Below are 21,324 nucleotides of genomic sequence, written 5' to 3' on the forward strand. Positions count from 1 at the left end.
ATGGGTCCATCTTCTTTATGTGGTCTAAAACAGGTAGCCAAGTGAGAAAAAACATATCAGTACAACCTCTTACTGTACATCAGAACTTTTATAAGGTCAGATGGTGTAGAAGTTCAATGAGCCATTGCTTAAAGCAGAGATGCCCAAACTAAGGCATGAGTATAACCTTTCAATTGCCCACCATCCCATCTCAGAAAAGTTTGTCTTTTCAAACTTAATGTAATCTTTTATTTGTTTATTTGTTTGTTTTATTTTTAAAGGCTAATTATTTTAAATAAAATGTTTCAATTAAAAATTGTAAATTAATCAGATTTAGTTTAACTGTACACACCTGATGGATAGAGGACAGTGCAGAGACTTTTGTGAGCAAATTAGGACAAAGGCAGATTCTGCTTGACTAGTGTATTCAGCATTAAACTCCACTGTTATGTATGTATTGCAATGGGTTATCATTTAAAAAGTTACACTGCATTAGTTAATTTGATTAGTAATGTTTATTTTCTTTTTTCTTTTAAAATATTATTAAATAAATTAGGAGATTACCCATGGCAACTTTAATGTAATATAGTTTGGTATATTTACCTTCGGCCCATGGCTCATGATATTAGGTTTTTGGCCCTTTATACTTAAAAGTTTGGGGCACCACTGGCTTAAAGGTTGGAGGAAATTTTTCCTTCGAGCAATATTAACCTTCTAGCCAAAAGCGTTGCAAAGGCAATCCCATTTATCTTACTTTTATTAAAACATAAGGACTGTGGTGTGAAAAAAATCTTTTCTCCAATAAACAGAAATTGGGGAAAAAATAAACAAGCTGTCTAATAATTCAGGGAGGCTAATAATTCTGACTTAATATGTATATATACACACACATCTTATTGTATAGCATCCTATAAATATAATATAAGAATAAAAATATATATAAATTGGACTGTAGCGACATGCAGCTTACCCCCTTTTAATTTATTTTTTTTTTATTTAAGTTTTTATTGCAGAGAAATATATCACCCTCTGTTTTGTAAATTTTATTTTTATTTCTTATAACATATCTCTTAGAACTGAGTAGACAGGTTACATACAGGTTATTTATCATTCTTACAGTTATTTTCACGATTGGAGGTTAAAACCTTCCTAAATACATATAGTACCGAAGCTACGAACAATCTCAAAACCCAGTACTGATTTAATTTCAGTGACCACCTTTTTTGCCCACCCCTTTTTACTGTGTGCACTTTCTTTTCTTCTCTTGCTCTCGCTCTCATAGATCATGTTTATCAAGACTGCTGTTCTTTCTCATTTGCAATGTGTAACTCCTTTCTGCGTATGCATAATGCTGTCGTGCAGTAGATTATCTGTTATGGTAGTTCACTATACAGGCTCAGGTTAAAGGAAGGTGTGGACGTTGTAAATATTCAAAGGCTGTTTTGCACAGGACGAGTGGCAAGGTTATATGGAAAGCACTCTGCATCCATCTCTTTCTCTTATTAGAAATCTCCTCTAAAGTTCGGCTCATATCCTGGCGGTCTCTCATGCTCTGCTGCCCTCTACTGGTATTTGTGTGACACTTCTGATGTTTTTTTTCAAAGACAACTCTACTGCACTCAAGTTTTAGGCCTCTTACCATTATTTAGATTGAAATTAATATGGCTGTAAGTTTAAGAGTAACGTTTTGTGCATAGCATATATGAGTACACCCCACACAAATCTCCCTTTTTTAATTAAATAATATATTTTAAACAATGTACAATAAGATATTAGTGTGTGTGTGTGTGTGTGTGTGTGTGTGTGTGTGTGTGTGTGTGTGTGTAAATAGTGTGTGTGTGTGTGTGTGTGTGTGTGTGTGTATTTATACAACAGATCTGTCTGGTTCTCGAATCTGATTGGCTGATAGCCGTGATATTTCAGTAATATCAGCACCCGTACAGCCTCTTTACCCTTTGTGTATTACTCCACCCACATACAGCCAGCAACAAGCAGACACTACAGATCTAAAGTTTAAAAGATGCACGCTCAACTGTCAGCTTATGATTTGAATCCAATGCGGAGGAAAGTAGTTCCAAAAAGGGTTTTTGAGACTCTCCATGTTTGATTAAGTTTTTATATACACAATTATGCTGTCAAACTGTTGTATAAATTGGCCTGCGGCCTCGTGCCAACGCACGCCTCCCACCAGTGCCGATATACAGCCATATCGCACTACTCGTGTGATATTGCTCATATATATATATATATATATATATATATATATATATATATATATATATATATATATATATATATATAAATATTATATATATATATATATATATATATATAAATAAATATTTATATATATATATATATATATATATATATATATATATATATATATATATATATATATATATATATATTATGTTAGATTATTAAGATATTATGTTAGATTAGTTCCAGTTTTGGGTTTATTTATATATATATTTATTTTATTTATATATATATATATATATATATATATATATATATATATATATATATATATATATATATATATATATATATATGTATATGTATATATATATATATATATATATATATATATATATATATATATATATATATATATATATATATATAAATAATATAAATATATATATATATAAATAAACCCAAAACTGGAACTAATCTAACATAATATCATAATAATCTAACATAATATTTTCTTTCTATTAAAAATGAGGTAGAGTCTTATTTTAATAAATATAAATGTTTTCTTTAAATGCACCCAAATTCATTATCTATGATTACTGAGAAATAGTTTAAAAAAAAAAAAAAAATATATATATATATATATATATATATATATATATATATATATATATATATATATAAATATATACGATGCTCAGTCGGTACTAATGGGTCCAAGTGCCATTCTCGTCTAACCTCTGGCATCAACAAGGCATTTGCGCCCACTGAACTGGTGCTCACTGGATATTTTCTCTTTTTCTGACCATTCTCTGTTAACCCTAGAGATGGTTGTGCATGAAAATCCCAGTAGATCAGCAGAGCCACATTCTTCCCCATTATGATGCTCGGTTTGAACTGCAGCAGATTGTCTTGACCATGTCTGCATGCCTAAATGCATTGATTGGGTGCCATGTGATTGGCTGATTAGAAATTTGTGTTAACAAGCAGTTGGACAGGTGTACCTATTAAAGTGGCCGGTGAGTTTGGGCATCCAAACTTTGTAGTGCAGAGATGCAATTACATTTTGTGGTCAATTCTGGTGGACAAATGCCCATTTTTAACAATGCATTCAATTTCCAATGTGAAAAAAAAATTTGTTTCACTTAGGAATTTTACATCATGAAAGCTCAAACTAAAATGAGTTGTGAATACAAATTGATGTTCACTTTTAATTTCAGTTTTAAATGATGAGATCACATCGCCGTAATTAAAACCTTTTGCAGCGTTGTTTTTAATTTAGCTTGATTTTGGTTGGTTTTCTGCACCCAAAGTTGGGTATTCGTCAGAGTGACTTAATGCTGCAAATTACATGTGACAAGCCTCAGGCAAAAACTAATTAAAGAGCAAAAAAAAAAGAAACATTGACACTATTATTAAAAAACCACATGAAGCCTGAGAACCATGGGTATGGGATAATTTTGACACATCTTTCCCCCTGCATAGAAACTTGACATAATTATTTTTTTTTTTTGTACAATATGACACATCTAGATTGTCTGTCTTTCTAGTGCAAGAGAATAGAGTGGAACCTGATCCAGGAGAGAAGCCAGATAGGCCTCCGATTGAGGTTGAACAGCCAGCAGAGAAGAAAGCAGACGAGCCCCCTCAAATTAAAGTACCTGTGGACGTGGTTGAGCAAAAGAAAAAAGAGGAAGAGGTTCAGCTGGACCGCCCTGAAGCAGGTAATGCCTTCATTTAGCACTGCAACTTTGTGATACACGAGAACCTGCGAGCGGTTACAGTCATCTGGATTTTGTTGTACAGGTGTAGCCGTCCCGGAAGGTGAAGCGCACCGCCATGAACCGCCCATCCCTCATGATGGAGTTCAGATTGATGAGATCAAAAACCAAGAGGAGTTGGAGGATGAAAAGAAACAACCCGCCATTGTGGAGGAAGAGAAGAAGTTACCTGCCAGAGAGGAGGAGGAGTTTCTTGCTGAGCAGGGGGCGGGGCAAGCACAAGAAGTGGGGTCCGATGCTGTAAAAGAGGAGGAGCAGAAAGAACAAGATGACGTAGAGAAAAGGGCTGTTGACAAGGCTAACAAAGTGGAAAACCCAGAAGATCCGAAGCAGCCATTGGGGGTCCATAAAGAACCAGAAAACCTGCCTGAAGTGAAACAACAGCATGGTGAGAATGAAGCCGACGGACAGAAGAAACCAGAGGAAATTGAGAAAGCCCCTGAACCCCAGGAAGAGAAACGTGAGTGAACTTGGTAGCAATTAAGAGACAATAAACATCTGAAGAGTTTAGATGCAAAAGCCTCTAAGGGTGCTTTCACATGGTCTGCACATGGGTTCGTTTGATTTTAGAGTCGGGTACATTTAGCTAGTGTGACCGCTGTCTTCTGAACTCAGGTGCACACTAGTGAACTGTAGCCAAATCTGCCTGAAAGAGATTGTCTGTGAATACAATATGAATACAATCCGTACAACAACCGTACAACAAACTTTAGTTTTTATAACCTTCATTTGTCTGTGTGTGTGTCTGTGTACCACCTAAAGCCCTGGTCAGATCACACAATTTTTATTGTCGTTTACGAAATACACTATCAGGTTTATTATTATTATAATTTTTTTCCTGATAAAATCTTGACTTTTTTTCGTGGGTAACAAATACCACATGTTCCTTTACGATAAGTCATACTGTGACATCAACGACGAGCGTTATTTCCCAAAGCAATCACAAGTGTTGCTATAACAATATTTCTTAATTTCTGTTTTTTTTTTATTTATTTTCTTTTCGGCGTAGTCCCTTTATTAATCAGCGGTCGCCACAGTGGAATGAACCTTCAACTTATCCAGCATATGTTTTACACAGCCCAGTGTTTTTTTTTTTTTCAATCTTATTTCAATTTCTTAATAAACACTGATGCTTGGGGAAAACTATACTATATTAATTAAGAGCTTTCCTTGCGACATGGATGGGATCAAACTTATGATTCTTTTTTAATATTAAGATATTTTCTTTGAAATATAAATGTATATTTTTCTGCTATGGGCTTCTCCCTCACTTGAACTTGTCGCGAGTGAGACGAAGAAAATGCACATTAGCAGAAGCTAGGAAAAATCAGATGCTCAAGACATAATCTTTAAAATATTGACACATTAAAAATTTTGCAAATATATAACTGAGATTTGTGATACAATCACTAGTGAAGCATTCATTAAATCCTTATTTTCCACAGAGCGAAACAATTCAAGCACCCATATAGATGAGTAGTGGAGGGGCACAAACAAAAATATAACTTGTATATTTTTCTTAAAAAATATCTTTTTGAGGCTAATTTTGTTTGCTATCATTTTTATCTTAATTTGAATGTTTCTTTTATTGGTCAGTTATGTATAAGTGAAGTTTCACAAACTAATTTTGAGAGGAGCACGTGATAGGGATCAGCTGTAGTCAATCCTATCACTAATCACTAACTAGCCAATCGCATCATTCCAAATTTAAACCGGCGCTGTCGGCGGTCTATTCTTGTTGGCGGTCTATCGAGAACCACCTGATCTTGTATCCCTCCTTAAGCTTATTGACCAGGTGGGAGCCTTGGGCTCATCTATCTCCGAGCTCAAGGTTCTCTACCGGGACAGCATGCCAAACCTGCTAAAATAGCCAAGCATTATCCAAGTGTGAACTCTTGAAACAAGAATATCGTACATTTGAGGTGATGCGTTTCCAAACAAGTCTGCTATATGTGCCAAAACATGAATTGCCGTGAGATTGTATTGGTTTGTTAAATAAAATAATAGTCTAGCCTAAATAAAATTAAAGTGAAATGTTCACAGTTTCAGAGAAGCCTATAGACCATGTTGAGGGATGTAAACAATAATAATGGTCCAAAAGTATTTCCTCTTGTGCATTTTTAATTTTCATAGCTGCCGAGAATCCTAAAAGTTCCTCATGTTGATAAATAGTGTTATGACAGCTATTTTAACTTAAAATTATGATTGAGTTGCCTCTTGTTACATTTAGGAATTAGTTTGACAAGAAGCAGGAAATGTTTTTGGGCCAATGTTATCGCCACATTGAAATAGTCTATATTAAACTGTTTTCACTATTAATGACAAATTTGAATAAGCAGGAAATGTTTTTGCATGTATTCGCCGCACTGAACATGTTCCCAGATTACCTCGGAAGAACAAACTCTGTTGGAAGGATGAGAGAACTCAGAAACTCGTGAGAATGAAGATGTCTGCATATTTGTGCCAGTCTGTCAGATAAAATTGCTTAAAACACCTTAATATTTTAGAAAAGGTAAAAATTAAAAGGAAAAAAAAATAAACATGCTAGACTTTCATACATGCCAGACTTTATCGGCTGTCGTAAACTATGCCACTTTACACAAGAAGAAACGATTGAATCTTGTGTCACGACGACCATTTGTTTTTACAAATTCCCCATGTTGTGGAAATCGTGGCGAAATCGTGACAAATTTGTGTGATCTGACCGAGGCTTAACATTACCTTGGCAACAAGCAGGACTGACCCAGTTCAAACACAGTGATAATGTTTGCTTTCCTCCTTCAAAAACGTCTTTTGCAGACATTGCGTTATGTTCTGAACATTTTCACTATTATTGCGGTAGATAGACACAAGTCGCTCTCTGTATGTTACCTAAACCAAAAGACTCCGTAAAGCAGAACAACTGTAATGATCATGTCTTTCCATTTTGGCGCCTCGGCTTTTGTGGCCGTCTGTCACCTAGCAACAGCTATACACACAACAGCAGCTTGATGATGCAAGCATACCAGGGTGAGTCTGAAAAACATTGTGAACACTGACCATCCGGAGTGGTGGCAAGGGGGGACAATTAAGCTTGGATTCAGACTAGGCAATCGAACTAAGTGTGAAAGCATCTTCATCGAAAATGAACATTTCACTCAGCCTCGCTTGTTTATGTTGAGTTATTTTACTTTAAAGGCCATGAAAAGGACATATTGTTTGCCGTAAAAGTGATATTACTGAACCTACACACAGAAGCCTGATAATAATGCTCACTTTAGACGAACATTTCAGACGGCATTTAGAGGATTTTACATCTGAACTCTTCATCTAGATACATCGTACATGAGTGATGAACTCTTAGTAGCTGGTAAACAACATCTCTGACCTTTTTGTTTTTATTCATATTCTGTTGACATGACATGGCGCATCATAAGATCCAAGCATATGACCTTTTCCACTCTAATGATGTGTTCATTTGTTGACTGTTCTTCCTGCAGCGAAGGAGAAGATTGTGGAGGAGCACAAGGACGAGAAGGTTCCAGATGGGAAAGATGGAGGAGCGGAGAAAGATGGAGATGGAGACAAGATGGAAGGTAAGGGCTGACAGAACATTGTTCAGTGCTGTAGGAAGTGTGGCTTGAAATGTAGGTTGGTGGATTTAAATGGATGTTTAGGCAGGTGCAATCTTAACTTTTAATTTTTTTTTGTGCTGGGGAAAGATTAATAACGATTAATTGCATTTAAAAGAAAAGTATTTTAACATAATATATGTGTTACATACAGTACCTGACAAAAGAATTTTCATTGATCCTAATTGCAAGAGCAACAAATAATAACTTTACTTCTAGTTGATCGTTTGCAATAGTGGCAGAAGATAGATTATTCCAGTGAATCATCTGTTGAACTCATCCCAAGCATCACAAATACTGCAGAAGACCTATTGGAACCTGCATGGACCCAAGATTCTTTCAGAACACAATCAAGTTTAGTAAAGGAAAAAATCATGGTTTGGGGTTACATTCAGTATAGGTATGTGCAAGAGATCTACAGAGTGGATGGCAACATCGACAGCCTGAGGTATCAAGACATTTGTGCTCCCCATTACATTACAAACCACAGGAGAGGGCAAACTCTTCAGCAGGATAGCACTCCTTCTCATACTTCAGCCTCCACATCAAAGTTCTTAAAAGCAAAAAAGGTCAGGGTGCTCCAGGATTGAACAGCCCAGTCACCAGACATGAACGTTATTGAGCATTTCTAGGGTAAGATGAAGGAGGAGGCATTGAAGATGAATCCAAAGAATCTTGATAAACTCTGGGAGTCCTGCAAGAACGCTTTCTTTGGCATTCCAGAATTTAGACTTCATTCCAGACTTTATTTAGTTATTTGAGTCATTGCAGAGATGTATGGATGCAGTCCTCCAAACTCATGGGAGTCAAACACAATATTAATTATTTTTCTATACATTATTTCTGTTATGTGACAAGACTTTTGTCCAAGCAAAGTCAGGCCTTACTGTCCTAATTAAATCATTAAAAATCAAGGCATGATCATATTTTAATTGGGTAAAATAAGTGTAATCTAGAGGTCTTTGCCTTTCATATAAGCCAAGTCTGATACCAAATGATCAACTAGAAGTCAAACTATTATTTGTTGTTCCTAAAACTTGGATAGGCGACATTGATATTTAAATTTATATATAATTTGTATCATATATATATATTATATCTAATTATAAATAACATTTTCTCAAATATGTGCATGCATATGTGTCATATAAGCATAAGAAATATACACATTACACGCACTTACATTATGTCAAAACAAACTTTTAGTTTGGATGCGATTAATTGCAATTAATTTTTGCCCAGCACTACTTTATTTTTATTTATTTTTTTGCATGGTTTTGTTCTCTTTCATCACTGCTGGCTGAAGAGTTTCTCCTTTGTTTCTTGTTGGGAAGAGGAAAGATTTCTCCCTCTTCATCCTTTTTTCGCTTTAGATTTATAATGACACAATATTCTTAATTATATGTGGGTTGAAGATAAGTTTATGCATAAAAACATAGAAACCCCCATGTATTAGAATGCAACCTGTTTAAAACTATTTGATTGCAATTTTAATAATAACTTGTGATTACTACTTGTAATTTGTATTTTTACTTTGTCAATACTCATAGGTTTATTTTTTTGGTGCGAAATATTTAGTCATGTATCATGTTTAGTTATGACTTGTGTATTTTATTAAGCACAGGTCAAAAAGTATGTTTAATATTTTTGATATGAATATATCTGAATGACAATGAGATATTATTTTACCCTTTTGACATTTTACATAAAGTTGTTTGAAATACTAAAACATTTAATATGCTTTCTATAAATCTAACATCACATTTGCAAGTTTAAACTGATTCTGACACCAAAATTAGTATTTTACCCGTATATAAATGTAATTAGTTTATATTGTGCATTTGGTATTTTTAAAAAAGACTTATTAGATTTATTAAAAAAGTATTTATTTTGCAGTTATAGCTACACTTTAAAAAGCTTATCACACATATAAAGCTGTCTTTTGCACTGTACTACTTGCCTTTTCTGTTTAAATAATGGTTTATTTTTTTGGTAAATTATTTGCTCTGTTTTCTCCGGCCGACCCCTGAAATGTCACATTGCATTGCTACGCTCAGAAATACTTCAACAACGCATCAAATCAGAAATCTCTTGTCTCTTTCACGTGGCTTGTTTTTATTAAGGCACTCTGCACTCTTTCTGCTGTCTTTTTCTCTTTTGTTTCTCAATTTCTTATCTTCCTCCGCCATTCTGTTGTGCCACGGACTCCTGCCTCCTACAGTGATTAAAAAGATTGTTGCAGGTACGAGATGACGTGTCTTATGTCTGCTGTTCTCACTCCACTCAGATTGTCATCTGCAGTTATTTTAACAGTCATTCACATTAAATATTGCTGTTAAACATTAGTCCATATTGGTCCAAATAACCATTAGTATGTTATCTGTGTTTATATATTGTTGAACTAGTTCATAGATGGTGTGTGTGCTAGATCTTCTAATCATTGAGATCCCCAATCTGACTTTGGTTTGATGATGAAAGTGATTTCTTTAGTAGAATTTCATATTGATGTTGTTAGGGAACTAGCACGACCTACAAACTACATAGAAATGCTCTATCAGCTGTCTAGTACATGCAAAGTAGTGCACTAAAAATCACACAAAGCAACATAACTGTCGCATAGCAACTGAGCCATGTCTTACTAACCATAGATGTGTATATGCAGATGCCCCATTATGGGCTGTGTATGTAGGCCACTATACTTAAACCATCCACCATATTGGAACAGTCAGAGCTGGTCTGTAAACACTAGAAAGCAATTGACATTGCATTCTTTACTGTAGTTATGCATGAAGTATGTATTCAACAGAAAAACTAATGCAATACAACACTAGATAGGTGGGACGGTGGCTTAGTGGTTAGCATTGTTGTCTCATAGTAAGAACGTCGCTGGTTGAGAGTCCCAGCTTTATCAGTTGGCATTTCTTTGTAGAGTTTGCATGTTCTCTTCGTGTTCATTTGGGTTTCCTCAGGGTGGTGAATTGAATTAACTAAATTGGCCATAGTGTATGGCTGCATGTGAGAGTGTATGGGTGTTTCCCAGTAGCCGGCAGCTAGCTCTCTGCAACTCTCAAGTTGAGCAGGGCTGCGCCCCGTCAGTACCTGAACGGGAGACCGCATGGGAAAGCTAGCTTGCTGCCAGAAGGGGTGTTAGTAAGACCAGCAGGGGGTGCTCAACCTGCTGTCTGTGTGGGTCCTAACGCCCCAGTATAGAGAAGCGGACTCTATACTGCTCAGTGAGTGCCGTCTTTCGGATAAGATGTTAAACCGAGGTCTTGACTCTCTGTGGTCGTTGAAAATCACTGGATGTCCTTCAAAAAAAAGAGTAGAGGTTTAACCCTGGCATCCTGGCCAAGTTGCCCTCTGGCCTCTGTCTTGCATGGTCTCCTAACCATCCCCATGTCACCACTCTGTCTCCTCTCCACCAATCAGCTGGTGTGTGGTGTGCTGTCTGGCGCAATATGGCTGCCTTTGTGTCATCCATGTGGATGCTGCACAATAATGGTGGATGAGGAGATTCCCCCTAATGTGTAAAGCGCTTTGAGTGTGCAGAAAGAAAATTGTAAGGAGTTATTATTGCTATTATTAAAATTATTATTAATATTATTATGGGTTGCGGCTTGAAAGGCATCCACTGTGTAAAACATATGCTAAAATATCCCACTGTGCAACTCCTGATAAATAAGGGACTAAGCTGAAGGAAAATGAATGAATGAACACTAGAAAGACTATAACGGCAACATTAGTTAACACAATAAATTACAACCAGAAGCTCTGCAGTGTTTTGACATCTAGGGAAAATTCTTTTGCTGTTTTGTTGCTGTATTGACTGTTCCAAGATGGTGGATGTGCTAACTGGCGAGTGTAGCATCTACATATACATATTAATGCTACTAACTAGATGGAAACATCATATGAGCCATTTCAAAAATCTTAAAAATGTGCTAGAAATCCTATTTCTGAACAATGTCTAGCAAATAGTGGTCAACTACATCATTATAATTGCAGATTATAAATTAACATTTTTAAAGAAAATCTAAAGATGAGTTTTTCTGTTTTATTTGAAAACAGTTAATGTACGCTACTCTCATGATCCTGAATATATTCATATAAGATTAAAAAAACTAACCATGTATTCCCATGCATGTTGGATCATTCTTTATTTTATTTATTTTTTTCACCTTTTTGCTTGGCCGATCCTCAGAGGGTCAGTTGGACCATATGCTGCTGCAGGTAATTAAGGAGCAGCAGGAGCAGCAAAAAAGGCTTCTGGACCAACAGGAAAAGCTCTTGGCAGTGATTGAGGAGCAGCACAAGGAGATCCACCACTTGGACCAGGAGGAAAAACACTTGCCTGTGAATGATGTGGTCCCTCAAGTAAAGGAAGGAGAAGCTGAGCCAAAGGCACCAGCAGCAGGTGAGTCTAACACCATGTCCTAACTACACAAAATGCAACACGCAATAAAAGGAATCTTTTCCTTGTCAAAAGAAGTTTTTGTCCTAACCAACTAGACAGCAGTAAGTGAAATTAATTGAATTGTATCTATTTTAAAAACTGTTTCTATTTCTGCAACATCACAGCTGAACAACAGTGTAAACTACTATAACAATGATCAACTTAGGTGCTGATTATCTACTTTATTAATTGTTAAATGCTACATATGCAAGTTTGAATATCATTTTGCATGACATTTATTGTCATAGTGAAAGCGAAAGCGAAAGCATACACATGGTTTAAAAAATGAACCTGAAAATGAACTGTGACTCCAAACCAATAAGTTCAGTCACTCAGCATGTACTTTAGAGGTTTAAAGTGAAAGTGAAGCATTCAGTGAAGTTAACATTATTTTTTAAATTGATTTGCACTTTAACTAAAATATATATACCAAACCCGATTATTGTAACCATTTTAAAGAAAATGGCATGTTTTATCATAGCTTTCAGACCTAGAGCGCCGCCATCTAGAAATATCAGTGTGTTTGACGTCATGGGGTTGATTGCGTTTCCTCAGCTGAACAGATACAGTGGATGCAATGGACTGAACATGGAGACTGAACAGCCTAATTTAACACAATGGGTGAAGTTGTGGGCGTAGAGCTGGTGCAAAATTAGACACAATTTTGATTCTTGTATTTGCACCATCTCTGCGATCCTGCTCACAACTTCATGCATTGTGTTAAATTAGGCTGTCCAGCCTCCGTGTTCATTCCATTACTTCCGGATCCAACCCTGTGACGTCAGACTCAGAAAGATTCCAAGATTGCTGCACCTTTGCGCTAAAAGCTATAGTTAAACATGCCGTTTTCTTCTAAATGGTACATTGGTCAAGTTTGTTTAATATATTTTCATTAAAGCGGAAAACAATTTACACTTTGCTTCACCTCTACTTCAATATGTCTGCACTTCTGAAATATTGCTACAAATTGCTTATCGCTTGTTGCATGTAGTTAGGATATGATGGAAATGTCTAGGAACTAGAAATGTCTTTATTGTTGACCTGGTCCAGCTCTTGTCAAGTGGAAAGAAAAAAAAGAATAATTAAGTTACAAGTATTTCCGCTTCCTCCTGGAGTAATTGTTTGTGGTGTGCAGTAATAAAATGCATGATGTCTTTTGTAGGAGAGGGCGCGAGTGAGGTGGAGAATGCTGTGCCGAAGCAGCAGGAAGACATAGCGGTGGCAGTGAAGCCTAAAGTTGCTGTTGATGCTCCAGAACAATTCCAGCAGCCCCAGGGAGAGCCAGTGCAGGTTCCTGTAGCTGTTGCAGTGCCTGAGGAGCCGGCAGCAAAAGAGGCTCAAGCTGTGGCTGGTCTTCCCAAAAATTCCCTTGAATTAGTGCAAGACCAAGGTGTTGAAGTTCCCAAGAAGGAGGACCTGGAGCTGAAAAACGAAGGAGTGCTTCCTGAGGTTGGTGCCCGTGGTGTTCCACTGCGCCAGCGTGAACCAGAAGTGGACAAAATCAATCCTGATGCTCTTGCAGAGAAAGAGGAGAAAGTAAAGCAGAAATTGGCCCAACTGGAGGCAGAGAAGGAAAGAATCGAAAAAGAAAAGCTGGAGAAGGAAAGGATTGAGAAGGAGGTGCAGGCTCGAGTGGAGAAGGAGAGGAAGGAGCGGGAAAAAAGAGAAGAGCTTGCACGAGAAAAGGAGCTAGAACTCGTGCGGCAGCAGAAGGAACATTTAGAGAAGGAAAGGCTAGAAGCGGAGAGATTGAAAGAGGAAAGAGAGAAGATGGAAAAAGAGATCATCGAGCGTGCTGAGGAGAAGAAAAGATTGCTCGAGCACAAGGAACGTGTAGACCAGCTGCAGCAGGTCATCGATGCACGACATGAGAAGCAGAAGAAGGAAAGTCTTGAGGATGAGAATTTGAAACAGGAACGAGAGAAGATGGATAAAGAGATCATGGAGCGCGCCGAGAAGGAGAAAGTAATTCAAGAGCACAAGGAACGGCTAGAGCAACTACAGCAGGTCATCGATGCCAAAAAGGAAGCTGATGCTCTAAAAGAAGGAGTCCCCCCAATGCCCAAGCAAAACGGAGGCAGGGACTTAAAGGAGAACATCGTCCCACTTGAGGAGCAGAAACAGGAAAAGAGGAGCAGAGAGGATGGCGGACTGGACCTTAAGAGAAGGCGCAGAGCTTTGGACCTAGAGGGTGGAGAAGGCGCTGACCTGGATCTTCTGCAGGATGTAGGGGGTTTATTCTTAAATCCTGATCTAAAGGGGCAGTTGATGGCAGAGACTCTGGTTCACACACGCCAGCTTCAGCAGACGTTTCAAAGACAGGTGAATGAAGAGTAGGTCACTGTCGGCAAGGACAAGCAAGGGTGTCACTAGGGATTGTGGGGTCTGTGCACAGGCTTTTGCTCCAGGCACCTATGGTAAAAAGTAGGTTCTGAAGGGGGCATCTCCCAAGGTACAGAAATGGCTTTTCCAACATTTTGGGCCTTGTACATACTGTTGCATTCATAAAACCCCTGGTTACAACCTCCCCCTTGAACCTCTCAGTGAGCCTCTGAAATGAATGTTCAGGAAAGCATGCTCAAAAACATACCAAGTGATCTGGATGCTAGAAGAGTCTCCTCCTCATTTTAAAAGAAGAGGCCTTGAAGACAAAAAACATTCCTTTTGGGATTATGATGACAGTGGGCACTTTGATTTGATCCCTTAGTTGTCCACCGGGAACCCTGAACTCATAGTCCCTTATGAGCCTCTATTATTGTTTTGTGTGAGATTTTGCAGAATCTGGTGCAATAAACTGAATGTCTGGTGTAATAAACTGAGCAGGCATCACATTAAAATCAAGCCTTGATGGGCACACAGGGCATTTTCAGAATATTGGGTTGTGGACCAACGTATAGGAAAATGGCACAAGTGTACCCTCTTGTGGCTGCTATGTAAATTGCAAGCAAAGTGCTGAAATTTAATTGAAGGTTTACCTTCTGGGAATAAAGGTAAACCTTTTTTTTAATAAATATAAAGCTTTTATCCTCTTAAGACCTGATGAATTTTTGGTTCTGTAGGAACTATTGGACCATTTACTATCCTGTAATGTTGAAAATGGAGTGATGATGTTACGTTGGCCAACATGTTCAGGGGGTCATTCAGTTAGAATAGATGTTAAAAAAAGGTTCTGAGACTACAGTCACTGACATATTTTTACACCGCTATGTGACTGAAAGATTTTGAAAGCCCCAAACAGAGACTTACAATAATGGATAGTTCACACAAACCTGTCTTACTTTCCTTTCTATGTTGAACACAAAAGAAGGTGTTTGAACAAATGATGGAAACGTAAAGCAGTGGTCTCAAACTCAATTCCTGGAGAGCTGCAGCTCTGCACAGTTTAGCTTCAACTCACACCTGCGCAATCTCTAGTAGTGTTGAACACGTTGATTTGTTGATCAGCTGTGTTTAATTAGGGTTAGAGCAAAACTGTGCAGAGCTGCGGCCCTCCAGGAATCAAGTTTGAGATCTACGCTGTAAACAATTTTGTATTGATCCAAAGCCCTTTATTAAATGTTTTTCTATTTGAATGCAATCAAGTGTGTGCCTTTGAAAAGAAGTGTTATTCTTTGTGGATCTGCAGTATCAGATTTCCTTTCAAATAGTTAATTTATGACAATTAATAGTTAGTATATTTAAAATGTAACTATGACTATTATTTGGATAAATTGACTATAAGTGCATGAAATATTTTAGCCGATGTTCCAGGTGATGTTAAATGTCTGATTTCTTGTTAGCTGCATAAAATTGAGCATAGTAATTTGCTCAAATAGTAATAAGTCTCTGATTCTGTTCTGTTCTGAAATTGGACCATATATATACTCCTGATTTGCTGTTGAACATTCTCACAGTTGGTTCCTGTTTTTACTGTGCATTGGGTTAATTGTTTTGTTTTTTCACATTCCATGTTTTTTCTCAGTGCCTTATGGGTTTGTGTTTGTTCTGCAGTGTATGTGAAGTCTGTTACACCCACACTGTGTGTGGATTGAGTCTGTTTTTCCACTAACTGCATTCTCTATACCTTGCTGGTTAAACTGGTCAGGGTAATAAAATATTCTTTTGACGAATTTCCAGATTTTCGTCCTACTTTTGCTAGTTCAAACAAGAAGTATGGTTTGGGATCATGAGAGATTAATGGAATGCTGCTGCCTTCTCATTGGTCTATAACTGATCAATATGCAGATGTTTTAAGTCACCAGATCATATTACAATGTTATTGGATTTCAAATCTTGGTGACTCTTTGGCTTTAATCATTTTGTTTTGTTCTTTAATTGGGTAAAATTAATAAAGAAAAAACATTTATGTTACAGCAACTTTTTGTGAGTTTGTTTTTGGTTTTTGTGAATGTATGTTTTAAAATCTTTACAAATCTTTCCAATATAGGCCCACTCTATTTTTCTCTCAAGTTATTGATTTATGGTTCAAATAGTGGTGTACGTTCACTGGCCACTTTATTAGTTTTTCAGAAACTGCCGATCTACTGGGATTTTCACAACCATCGCTAGGGCTTACGGAGAATGGTCCAAAGAAGAGAAAATATCCAGTGAGAGGCAGTTCTGTGGGCGCAAATGCCTTGTTGATGCCAGAGGTCAGATGAGGATGGCCAGATTGGTTCGAGCTGGGAGAAAGGTAACTGTAACTCAAATAACCACTTGTAACAACCGAGGTATGCAGAAGAGCCTTTCTGAATGCACAACACATCAAACCTTGAGGCAGATGGGCTACAGCAGCAGAAGACCACACCAGGTGCCACACCTGTCTGCTAAGAACAGGAAACTAAGACTGCAATTCGCACAGGCTCACCAAAATTGAACAATAGAAGATTGGGAAAATGTTGCCTGTTTGGATGGTAGGGTCAGAATTTGGCATCAACAACACGAAAGCATGGATCCATCCTGTCTTCTATCAACTGTTCAGGCTGGTGGTGGTGGTGTAATGATGTGGGGTTTTTTTTTGGCACACTTTGTGGGGGTTTTTTTTGGCACACTTTGGGCCCATAAGTACCAATTGAGCATTGTGTCAATGCCACAGCCTACCTGAGTATTGTTGCTGACCATGTCCATCCCTTTATGACCACAGTGTACTTATCTTCTGATGGCTACTTCCAGCAGGATTACGCACCATGTCATAAAGTGTGAATCATCTCAGACTGTTTTTTTTTGAACGTGAGAATTAGTTCACTGTACTCAAATTGCCTCCACAGTCACCAGATCTCAATCCGATAGAGCACATTTGGTATGTGGTGCAACGGGAGATTCACATGGATGTGCAGCCGACAAACCTGCAGCAACTGCTTGACGCTATCATGTCAATATGGACCAAAATCTCTGAGGAATATTTCCAGTACCTTGCTGAATCTATGCCACAAAGAATAAAAGCAGTCATGAACAGAAACGGGGGTCAAACCTGGAACTAGTAAGGTGTACCTAATAAAGTGGCCAGTGATTAAATATGGTGAAATATGTTTCAGAAATGTTCACACACACACACACACACACACACTCCCAAAACAAAGATATCTCAAGACATTTCATATGTTTACTTCTTATTTTGAATAGAATAATTTACCGTCCTGAAAATATGCCTTTAAATATCTAAGACAAGTTTTTGTTTTTACATTTTGGAGGGAGACTTCTATAAATATTGCTAAAAATGTATGACTGACAAACACACAAAAAAAACTATAGATTAATTTGATGCACATTGCGCACAAAACCGATCATCCACATATAACCCTTTTCAACGTCAAGACAAGTTCCCCCAAACCCTTAGATTTTATTGCCAATTTGGCCCAAACGCAACCATTTCCACAAGACCATTCTCTTTCAATTAACACCTTGTAGAGCGCTGAAAACGTGTGAATGAAGCCCATATGACGGAAGGCCACAAACAAAGATCATGACTAAGCTAAAGCATTTTCTTCTTGATATACAGGTCACTGCTTTTCTGGCAACAGTTTTTTAATACCCGATCCGTCCCTCTAATTGGCTGCTTGAATTGTTTGTTGATCCCCAGTCATTAGTTGCTGCTTTTATGGCCCTTCTATCAATTAACATGTGGCTAATGAGGGTTCAGGTTGCGCAGGAAGGGTGTATTTAACAGTGGCACGGCTTTACATTCCATACGAGACGACTAGGAGCCCATAATCTTTTGTGGTGCCATTGACGTACACCCCACGGATACACATTAATCAGTCGGCCTTTCATGTTTCGGCCGGCTTTTGTTTGATTGGAAACAAACCCCCTAAAACCGCCATTTTGGATTTTAGGAGCGAGTCCAGATTTGAAGGTGGAATCGTGTGACGGTCAAGAGCGTCATAATGACCACCCATCATGTAGCACCTCATATCTCATTTCTCCCTCATCAATTACACACTCTGAACAACAGCGAATGTCTGCTTATCATTAGTCAGGCTCTTTTATCCTCATTCTGGTATATTGATTTGTGGAAAGGGGAGGGTAATGGATGCAGACGGTGAAATAATTCAGGCCAAACTGCCTCTGTATGTTATGTTCTATGTCTGAAGAAAAAACATTATTATTAGAGATTTTATATATAAAAAAGAGACTTTATTATAGATTTGTACACAATGGAGTTATTGTTTTGAGACATTATTGTACAGTACAGTCATGCATATTAACAGAGAAATGGTTCACTGGGAAATTATAATAATCTCCAACATAATATTCTTCACTTTACTGCTTTTTTCGCCTGCAAAAAATGAGAAACAATTAGTTATTGTCCCATTTTGACATCTGTATCAGATTAAGTTTATGATATATATAAATACATAGCATCTAAAATGGCAGTAGAGCAACTTTATTGATTCAAATAACTTGTATAATCAAAATAACATATCAAAACACGTTTAAAAAACAGCATCATCCTAAACATGTCATATTTAAATATTAGGGGTGTAACAGATCACAGTTAATCCGTGATTCATAAGGATCACAACACACGGTTCGGAACACACATGATCCATGGATTAATGTGTTTTTTACTGGTAGATTAATCCAAAATTTTAAATTATCACAGAGAGATCTAGCGTCTCACGTCATTCAAATCACATGTATGAAAGCATTTAGGCTTTTCTGTAAAATATAACGAAGATGGACTAAGTTGTGGTGGGTTATTCGGGATGTGGTGGGTTTTTCAGTTTATTAAAAGTGTTTTCTGTCACTTCATGTTTAGCCTGCATCGATGCATTCAGTGTAAGCTGCACGATTAATCATTGAAAGATCGGGATCTTAACACCCACGCAATATTTATTATAAATAATGGTGATTTGCATATATTCATTCGAATAGCTGCATTCAAATCTGAAAACGCGAAAATCAAGAAAGAGATTGAGTATTTAGTCTTTGAGTTAGTTTCAAACAGTAAAATAACACCGAAGTACTGGAATAACAGTTTAAAGTTTGGATAAAATCACTGATGTTTATGGTAGAGATTAAAATCACCATCATTAATGACGCTCAAAAATGAAAGTTGTAGGCAGCAATTACATTATTTAAATCAATAGGTGGCGACAACCAGGCATCAATAATATGCCACTCAGTAATTCTTCAAAAATGATGCATCCAGCAATGAAACATGAAGATTTACAAGTGAATAACTGAATCATTATTCGAAAATTAGACTAAAAATAAATATGGATTGTCCGAATTATAATGTTAGATTTATACTTTTAGAGTCATCAGCAACAGTAGTAGAAACTGAATTGTTCACAGTACTGAATATTTTACAATTTATTTTTATTCAGCTGATTATTTCTTCATTATATTTTTAATAAAATTATAGGTTCTGAGTTTTGTTTGTTAAAACCAAAAGTGTCTTGCAGTGCTGTTTTTGTAATAAATGGGAAGCAAATTACATTTGTCTCCCCTTCTTGGCTGATCAGAAAAAATGGTCCAATCCATGACTAAAAAACGATGTGATCCGAATCCTTAGATTTGGGATCCAATACACCACTAATATATATATATATATATATATATATATATATATATATATATATATATATATATATATATATATATATATATATAGTTTATGATTAGCCATGTCATGAATGAAACACAGTTATTATCTTGCTCGATAGTAATACAAAAGAAGAAAATGTAAGAAAGGAAATCACTCACAGCAGATTGAAAACAGCTTTTCAGTGCTTCAAATTCTTTGACGCACATGTTTCTGGTCAGCTCCTGTTTGCCAGTGGTTGTGGCGGCTACACATTTCCCATAAGCAGTGGCCTATTAACATAATTTAGTTTAATATAATATTTTATTTTTCAGGATTTGTTTATTAGGTGTGGGTTTGAGTGAAATGTTATTATTTGTTTTATTCAGTAAAGGTTTGATAACATTGGTTATATATTAAAACAACAACTGTTATTTAGAGAATTTGTTTTCAGAAAATTACAATTGGTCAAATAAGAAATTAAGTTATTTGGTGTGATTGAAAATAATGATCATTATTCCACCAATTATCGATTTCTTAACTTAAAACGTGTATTGTGCAGGCCATTTTTTTTTAATTCAAACACACAGGGAAGTTGTCAAATTGTGTGTTTGTGTGTATTTACAGTGTACATGTGCATAAATAAATAAATAAATAAATATATATATATATATATATATATATATATATATATATATATATATATATATATATATATAAATAAATAAATGTAAATGTACCTCTCCTGAGCACTGAGCCATCAGCTCTGGGAAGAGTCTCATTCTCGCTCTGCTGCGAGTCCAAACATTTGAACCCGACATAGTTCAAGAAATAAATAATCCTTTTATGGACCAGCAGAATCGAATTTTGCTAGGATTAAATCATTTTAAATCACTGTGTCAGTCAGTTATTCACAAAAGTCATGGAGATGTAAGCAGAGTGTATATTGAACATGGACAGCGCCATGCTGGTGACCTCTGAGACAGCGCGTGTAAACCCTCCCACTGAGGAGAATCTGGTCAATCACAGCGCTACTTCTGAACCAGAAAACATGTCGCTGGTTTATGATTGGTCATAGTTTTCTACGTATGGTGAGCAGCCAATAGCAAGGACGCAGACTTCAAAGACTTTTTCAGGATGTTCACGAAATCCACCCCAGTTTCACGTCCGCGTTTAGTCACGTGCATTTTAGTATCTACGGTTCATGTCAGTGAATCGGTTCCATTGAACAGCTCATTTTAAATAAGCAACCTAGTCGAACTGATTCAACTAAAAGAGTCGACTCACAACTCT

General features: G+C 36.8%; 2 protein-coding genes across 11 annotated transcripts in view; one reads left to right on the top strand and one right to left on the bottom strand.

Moving 5' to 3' along the window:
• slc38a10 (solute carrier family 38 member 10) overlaps window positions 1-16,382 on the top strand; it is a 59,375-nt gene extending 42,993 nt beyond the window's left edge. For 6 of the 10 annotated variants that reach the window (XM_073918678.1, XM_073918674.1, XM_073918675.1 and 3 more), the window contains 5 exons: window positions 3,732-3,905; window positions 3,988-4,422; window positions 7,442-7,537; window positions 11,775-11,987; window positions 13,189-16,382. In XM_073918678.1, coding sequence (XP_073774779.1) covers window positions 3,732-3,905; window positions 3,988-4,422; window positions 7,442-7,537; window positions 11,775-11,987; window positions 13,189-14,363 — 2,093 coding nt within the window. In that variant the 3' untranslated portion in view covers window positions 14,364-16,382. Of the gene's footprint in view, window positions 1-3,731; window positions 3,906-3,987; window positions 4,423-7,441; window positions 7,538-9,794; window positions 9,816-11,774; window positions 11,988-13,188 lie in introns of all 10 variants that reach the window. The other 4 variants (XM_073918672.1, XM_073918676.1, XM_017358553.4 and 1 more) reach the window with 1 other exon arrangement.
• Window positions 16,383-18,616: 2,234 nt separating this feature from the next.
• On the bottom strand, window positions 18,617-21,028 carry ndufaf8 (NADH:ubiquinone oxidoreductase complex assembly factor 8). The gene is made up of 3 exons (NM_001303010.1): window positions 20,772-21,028; window positions 20,214-20,324; window positions 18,617-18,780 (listed from the first exon to the last, which is right to left on the bottom strand). Exons 1-3 carry the CDS (start codon window positions 20,850-20,852, stop codon window positions 18,760-18,762), a joined length of 213 nt encoding a protein of 70 aa, NP_001289939.1. The 5' UTR covers window positions 20,853-21,028; the 3' UTR covers window positions 18,617-18,759.
• Between the last annotated feature and the right edge of the window lie 296 nt (window positions 21,029-21,324).

The sequence above is a fragment of the Danio rerio genome, chromosome 12 (genome assembly GCF_049306965.1).
Source record: "Danio rerio strain Tuebingen ecotype United States chromosome 12, GRCz12tu, whole genome shotgun sequence".
NCBI classification, from domain to species: domain Eukaryota; kingdom Metazoa; phylum Chordata; class Actinopteri; order Cypriniformes; family Danionidae; genus Danio; species Danio rerio.

Coding starts and splice junctions, on each gene's coding strand:
- ndufaf8 (NM_001303010.1), bottom strand. CDS start 20,852: ATGTCGGGTTCAAATGTTTGGACTCGCAGCAGAGCGAGAATGAGACTC. Junction 20,325..20,771: donor TGGCTCAGTGCTCAGGAGAG/GTACATTTACAT, acceptor TTATGTTAATAG/GCCACTGCTTATGGGAAATG. Junction 18,781..20,213: donor AAAGCTGTTTTCAATCTGCT/GTGAGTGATTTC, acceptor CATTTTTTGCAG/GCGAAAAAAGCAGTAAAGTG.